Source organism: Coenobita brevimanus, chromosome 66 (assembly GCF_032717465.1).
Source record: "Coenobita brevimanus isolate Jiangsu-jjx chromosome 66, ASM3271746v2, whole genome shotgun sequence".
Lineage (NCBI taxonomy): Eukaryota > Metazoa > Arthropoda > Malacostraca > Decapoda > Coenobitidae > Coenobita > Coenobita brevimanus.
Genome location: NC_137019.1, coordinates 3,912,013 through 3,919,519, shown reverse-complemented (window position 1 = coordinate 3,919,519; position 7,507 = coordinate 3,912,013). Strand labels below are relative to the sequence as shown.

Here is a 7,507-nt window from a genome sequence, read left to right as displayed (position 1 = left end):
GAAGAGGGATTTCTGTTTATATTGTCTTTTGAGGAATGTTTTGGTGTGGCTAGAAAGCCTTCGGTGAGCGCGATTTGTCACAATGTTTTAATTTTTTCTCGCTTTCATCTCCGTTATGATTTGTGAATGTGATATTGATTCATTCCCTCTTCCAGCGTTTCCTTTTTTTCCGTCTGCCTTTGTCTTAATAATATTTGAATATTTTTTTCCCCCGTGTCTACGTTTGGACTCGAATGTATTCTCGCTCTGATTCTCATTCTCTTTTAACATTTCCACCCAAGTGGTGTGTGGTTTGATTTTACACGTCAAATTTCTGTTCTTGTGTTTTGTTGTTGTTGCTTTTTATTCTTGTTCTTTGTTTTCATGTTATTTTTGGTCTTATAATGTAATATGTCATTCTTATGTTCTTCCCCTAGTTATATTCCTGCTGTTTCAGTCCATTAATTTTTTTCTTTTGTTCAGCTCTGTTTTCTAGTTTATTCTTCCGTAACTGATGCTATTCTACGTCTTTCATCGTCCTATTGTTTATTCTTTTATTGTTGCAGTATTTTTTTATCCATGTTTTCCCACAGTTTTCATATTTCTCAAGTGGTCTGTTTGTTCCCTACCAATACACACGGTCCAGCAGCCAAGCGATGATTGCGTCCACAGTTACCTCAGGATTTAGAGTTTTCCCACACTTGTCACCCTCTTGCCTCACCGTTCTGCATGAATTTCACTTGCATTTCTTTTTCTCTCCCACAGGTTAGCAGAGGAAACGAGAAGTGAGGCGTTTCTAGAGGTTTCCTTCGATATCCGATCCGTTCTTCGACAATCGTTCTTCGACACTCATTCTTCGAGACTCGTTCTTCGGCCCACTGTAAGTAGCCTATGCAGGTTTTTCATCCATTGCCTGGACATCAGACTCAAAACCCTGTGATCAAGGTTCTGTCTCCCCAGCACCACGGAGGGAGAGGCTAAAAGATCCTTCCCGTATCCATCTATGCCTGAGAACAAACACTGATTGTCTTCCATACAGATTCTTGTGCATTCGATAGACATTAACTGTGAGCCTTCTCCCGTGCTTTCAGTTGCTACTGCTGTTGCTGACGAATGTGAAGGAGAGTGGCCTCCTGCAGGATGGGTCAGATTGGCGGCCCAGAGCAGGAGGGTGTGTCCGGAGTGACCAGCCCCACTGCTCCCGCCAGGATGGAGGTGGTGATGGGGAAGTGCTTCCCTCTCACCGGTCCAGGACACCATCTCAACTTCCCCTCCTACCCCGCCACAGGAACCACCACGAGTACAACGGAGAAGAAGGAAGAGGGTCAGACTCAGCTATCACCACCGCCCTCACATACGATTCTAGAAAACTCACATTCAACAAAGCAAAACGGCGTGATTCCAAATACAAAGTACACACCAAACACTAGCCAGAATTACACTTCAAACATTAGCAAAGCAGAAGCCATCACAGAAACTAACAAAAAAGATCAAAATGCTGCCGCAAACCATCCAGGAACTAAGCCAAAACATCCTATTCTGAGACGCGCCCAGTCTGCTGTCACAACCGAACCAGAATTCCAGAATCCTAGCAAGACCTCCTCTGATTCTCTTTTGGCTAGAATCAAGGCCAAGGTAGAACAGATTACACCGGGCAAGGAAGATATCAGTGGACGCGAGGCATGGCAAATCACACAGAAGAAGAAGGCACTGATGAGAGAAGAGTTCTTTAAGATCCCATATGAAGAGTGCAACAAGGAGGCAGCCATGAGTCTGGGTGGGCGCCTGAACAAATCCGAGCCGAGACTGAACACCATTTGCAAGGACAGGAAGAAGAGAAACTCCCTGTCATACAAGCGCAGAGTGCACTTTGACTTGGACGAAGACAAGGACCTTGATGACGACCGGCCATCATCCTTCACACGGCGACACAGCCTCCAGCGGGTCAGCAACGTTGGTCCGCCGAAGAAGGTAGTTGTGTCGATATATTCTATTGATGACCCGGCCAAGAGAGTTCAGCAGGTCCAACTTCCAGATAATTATAGCCAGGTTGTCCAAGAGTCCATTGTGAGTAGCACAGGTAAACCAGGATTATGTCAGACCTCAAGAGATAGAAACCAAAACAAAATAAAGGCTGCTCGACCCACTGATCTGGACAGCCTGCAGGGAGACACAGTGCCTAACAAGACAGCGTCACCAGAGAGTTCAATTACCACAAAGACCCAGATCACAAGAATCGCTTCTGATTCACCAGGTGGAGAGAAGGAGTCATCATCAAAGTCTCGGTCTCCCAGGATGGATAGAAGATCGAGTGCCTCAACAGCAAGTGGAGAAGTTGACAAGACAGAGACCCAGGAAGAATTCCCAGCCACAGATGGCTTTCAGAGACGATACTCCCTTCCTCCTCGACAACAAATGTCCGTCAGACCTCGCCAGCCATCAGCACATTTCCCCTCGAGCACACACTACACAGCGACACGCACACCAGTACAGCAACACCACTTAGTAAACACATCTAATTCTTTCACTAACCCCGCTCCCAATGGTCCCGTTCCCGCCCCTCGCTCCTATATCACAGCTTTCAAAAATTCTCATTCCCTTCAGGACAGCTCAGACGAGCAGACTAATAACACTTCCTCTTCATCACAGTACCCTCGCCCAGATACACTTCAGCTCAGTACATCTACTCCACAAGCGCCTTCACAAACCAATATGGCCTTTGGATCAGTCCTCTCATCTCGACACACCTCTGCACAGTTCAGTTCGGTTTCCTCTCAGAAGGCGATGTCCCCTCCCGCCTCTACCCAGACATGTGCAAACATCCACACAGCTACCACTACAGATCCACACACATCCATACGTACACCCACATCCCCACAGTCCTCCACTACCGCCGTTTCCCCAGCGTCGAGAGAAGATTTGTCCTCTCCTGTCAACCCGCCCGTACCTAAGCCTCGCAAATGGATCTCAGTTTCCCAGCAGACAGGAACACCAAACCAGTCACCCTCACACACCACACACAGAGCTACCCACACTCCACACCCGCTTACCCATAGCTCTGATTCTAACACCCACAGTTCACAGTCAAATGCCCACACATCACAGTCAGAAGCCCACAACCCACATTCTAACACCCACACCCCTCAGTCAAGCATTCACAGTCCACAGTCCAACATCCTCAGTCCACAGTCTAACATCCTCAGTCAACAATCAAACACCCTCAGTTCACAGTCTGACACTCACACCCAACGTTCTAACACCTACAGCCCACAGTCTAACACGCACACTCTACAGTCAAGAACTCACACATCACCAATATCTAACACGTACATCCCTCAGTCTAACACTCACACCCCACAGTCAATCATCCACACTCTACAGTCTAACACCCACACTCCACAGTCTGACACCCACACTCCCCAGTCAGACACCCAAAATTCCTCTTTTACAGTTCATCCAACACAACCTGCATCTCAAGGCTCGAAGACAACCATACATACCACTAAGTCTGTTTCAAGCCAGTCAAATCCCGCCACCCACGCACCTCTCTACCAAACATTCAGCTCTCCACGTGTAAACCACAACTCGCCGAAAGTCAACCACGCCTCTCTGCTGAAGCCACAGAAATCTTGTCCACAGATTGTACAGTCGAATGGCCATACTGACCCCCCATGCATAATACCTACGGAGCTGCGACAGAAAACAGGACCATCTCTAAGTAACAAAGCTACCCATAAAAATTCCAACAAAGAAAACCAAAGCGAGAGATTGACTTCACAGAAAACGAATAGTCATGGGAAGGGTAACTCTGTCAATATTTTGATGACCAAGGGCGATAGTTACTCCAAGCACAGCATTGTCCTCAACAGCCACATCAACTCAACTACACCTTCAGTTACAGTCAGAAAGCTCTACATACCCACTTCTGCCCCGGCCAGATGCTCTCCCTCACCCACGCCCTCCTGTGCATCTTCCAGTTGCTCCTTTGGGTCGTCAGGTAGCTCTTCTGGATGCTTCTCCGGGTCCCCCTCCCCTACTCCCACTCCCTCACCCACAAGAATAAGAGCATCAGGCGTGCCGACGGATCTGTAAAGGTAAGATATTAAAAGACTTGCATGTATCTTTCTACTGCCAGACTGATGCTTTGTAATGTTGTGTCCAGGGCGGCAGTGAAAAATCTCCCAAAGCAACGTTTTCCTTGTGCTGTGTCAATACTTCTCATGCCATTCTGTTTCCCCGAACGCATTCTTAAGCCTAGTAAGCTGCTAAGTGGAAATTAGAACGCTACATCTATGTACAGAATAACAGATAAAATAACTTTAATTGTGTAGGCAAAGCATTGGTAGTCACAGGAATCGTTTTAACATTATTTAGCCTGGATTAATCTGAGTCATCGAAACTTGTAAAAAAAAAAAAAATGTCAAATAGACGGTTTACAGAGAAACAAGCAGCTCTAAAGTTAGTTCATCAAGATGATAGATACTGAATCATTTAATGGAAATGAAGGAGCAAGTCTGAGAAGCGATTTGAAATAAAGTTTGTCACAAATATATAGGGATGAATCGGAAGAACAATTACTAGGCAGTTTACTAAGGTGCTAGTCACTGAAACAGGTGATATAAATAAAAACCGTTAAGGAACAGTTACAACGAGTTCATTATGATGATAGTAACAAGTATCTGTATCTGCAACAGCCTATATTGCTATTGCGGGAACGGATCTTCTCGAAGGGAGAGTGACAGCCAGAATTAACCTTTCCCCGTGCTGGCAAATACGAATGGGGAAGGGGTTTTCTGCAGGAAAATTAATGCATTTTAAAGTCGAAGTATTGTAATGGCTATGGTTGTGTATGTTAGAGTCTACATAAGTCATCGGTAAAACCGATAAGGTTTAAACATACGATGTGCACATGATAGGGCATACTACCAACACTCACTGCAAAGGTCTGCCATGGCTTGGATTCACTCCCTAAACTTGAGGGACATCCATCGCAAGATGAGTACGCGACCAATGAAGCCACCACAGCTCACAGACAGTAACAAGAACAGCTGTAAATAGAGTTGACTAGGATACCTGATAAATAGTTGATTGTTATCATAGCTGCAGAGGCAGTTCTATCGAGAGTTGGTCAGGATGATAAGTGGGGAGGCTCCCCACATACAGCCCTTCTCAATAGGCTGGAGTCAAAGGCTTTTCGTCTCATTAACTCTCCTCCTCTTACTGACTCCCTTCAACCTCTGTCTCTTCGCCGCACTGTTGCATCTTTATCTCTTTTCTATCGCTACTTTAAGGGTCACTGCTCCTCTGAACTGTCTGCTTGCATTCCTCCACCTCTACGACGGGCGCGTAGCACCCGTCTGGCAGCAAACTCTCATCCCTTTTCTGTCCAACTCTCTAATGCAAGAGTTAACCGTTACTCCCAGTCTTTCATTTATGCAATAGGTCAGTTCTGAAACTGTCTCCCTCTGTCTGTATTTCCTGCTGCCTATGATCTCCAGTCTTTCAAACGCAGTGTGTCCAGGCATCTCAAAATGATCGGATCTTGAATTTGGCTCTCTATTGTATTTTGTTTTTCTCTTTGAGGGAACTGTTACTGCGAGCTCATGGCCTTTGGTTCCTTCTTCCTCGCATAAAGCAACATCTGTAAATATAGCTGGTTATGATAGTCGTCACAAAATCGGTTGTGCATAGAATTACCTGTAAAGAATCTCACGGACATGCTCCTGCCAATGTTGACTGGGATAACAGCTACACAGATAGCTGTCATTACCTCCGCCAACGAAAGCTGTAGGAGGTTATTCATCTCTGTCAGTCTGTTTGTCAAGATATCTCCAAAAAATATTGATGAATTTCAATTATATTTTATGAATATGTGCGTCATGGTGGTGAGGAAATGTTGAGCAGTTTTTGGTGGTGATCTGAGTTCTAGTCCCGGTTCAAGATTATTTATTTATTTATTTAAATTTTACACAAGGTAACTTAAAAGTTAACGATAGATCTCAATGAAATTTTGTGGATATGTGAATCATGAACCAATGAAGAGATTATTAAGTTTTGGTAGCGCTTCCCGAGTGCTGTTGTTATTCTGATTTTATAGCCAAACAGTTGTTAGTGGGACTGATTATTGTTACAGTTACAGAAGCCATAGTAAATGAGAGTTGAATACGATACCATAATAATCATAGAAACAATTATTAATTTAGTTGATCCTGATCGTGGTCAGAAAATCAGTTGTAAAAACAGTTACTAAGAAAGTAGTCGCAGAAAGTTAGATATGTTGAATATGCTGTTACTTACAGAAACTGATATAAACTGTTGATTAGGATAACAATCCTATGGACAGATTTTAAAAGATTATTATTTGATAAAATCTAATTGGACCTAGGTTAAGTAGGATTCTCAGTAACAGTTGTAACAGAGATAAATTAGGTGTTAAACATGCCACAGTAGCCACCCAGATACAACAAAGGAAGATTTCAACCCACTTCTGTGCCACAAATTGACAATGTCGTGAGGCAAAGTGGCCATTATGGTGTTTGAGCGTGTATGAGTCAGCGTCTGTGCAATCACGTGACTGGACGAGATGGCAATTGCCATCACATGCACTTGCACACAAACGTGCTGACAGGAACGGGTGGAGAAAGTCGTTCAGGATCTTTCTTGTTGACTTAAAATATACCGATCGTGAGTTTTAAGTGGATGCGAAGTCTGATGGTGGTGATAATGATAAAGTAGGGATAATAGTGCACTTAACACGTTAATGCTTTGTCGCTGACTGAGTGGTTAACTGTGTGCTGCCTTATAGGTAACAATAGGTATCCAGCAATTAGTGTGTGTGTGTGTGTGTGATTTTACTTTGGTTAGCGATCGTTCCACTGCTTCTTTTTAACTTTCACCAGTCAAAATATCTCTTGGAAATAAAAGAACTGACAAAAGAAAAAACAAAAACAAAAATCTCCCCAGAATCATATTAGAAAAGCCCATCTTACCGAATGAGTTAATGTAGCATTCAGAATGTGAGAGATCCAAATAGCCTACGTATCTGTTTATCTGCCAGTACTGCCAAAAGTTTGATGCCAGAGTGTCACACCTTCAGGCATTTTTCACCACCTCATTGCCCCCTCCTGTGTGTACTCTCTCTTTCTCTCTCTCTCTCTCTCTCTCTCTGACTTAACCGTCCGTTGTGGCAGCAGATTACCGTACTATAAGATGATAGATGAAATTCACTCAAGGTTCACTTGAATTTCGTGAAACAGATCAAGACAGATGTCATGGTTACAGAGCTAGAGGGTGTTACATAGCCAGGAGTGTTAACAAAGCAATGGAGTTATGGGAAGACTTGGAGATAGTTAGAGACAGGGAAATTGTTAAAGAGAGACAGGAAAAATGTTACAGAGCCAGGGAGAGTTATGGGGAGCTATCGAAATGGTAAGAAGCGGAGAAAGTGTACAGAGAGACAGGGAGAATGTTACACGGAGACACAGATCGTAACAGAGCCGGTGTTTCACACGGCAAGGTGAAGTTCCAG

At 44.2% G+C, this 7,507-nt stretch overlaps 1 protein-coding gene across 1 annotated transcript; it reads left to right on the top strand.

Annotated features, from left to right (window-relative positions):
* The first annotated feature begins 1,119 nt into the window (after window positions 1-1,119).
* On the top strand, window positions 1,120-4,071 carry LOC145405259 (uncharacterized). The gene has a single exon (XM_080276676.1). It carries the CDS (start codon window positions 1,120-1,122, stop codon window positions 4,069-4,071), a length of 2,952 nt encoding a protein of 983 aa, XP_080132802.1.
* The last annotated feature ends 3,436 nt before the right edge of the window (window positions 4,072-7,507 follow it).

Excerpts from the sequence above, each read along its gene's own strand:
- LOC145405259 (XM_080276676.1), top strand. The coding sequence starts at position 1,120 with ATGGGTCAGATTGGCGGCCCAGAGCAGGAGGGTGTGTCCGGAGTGACC.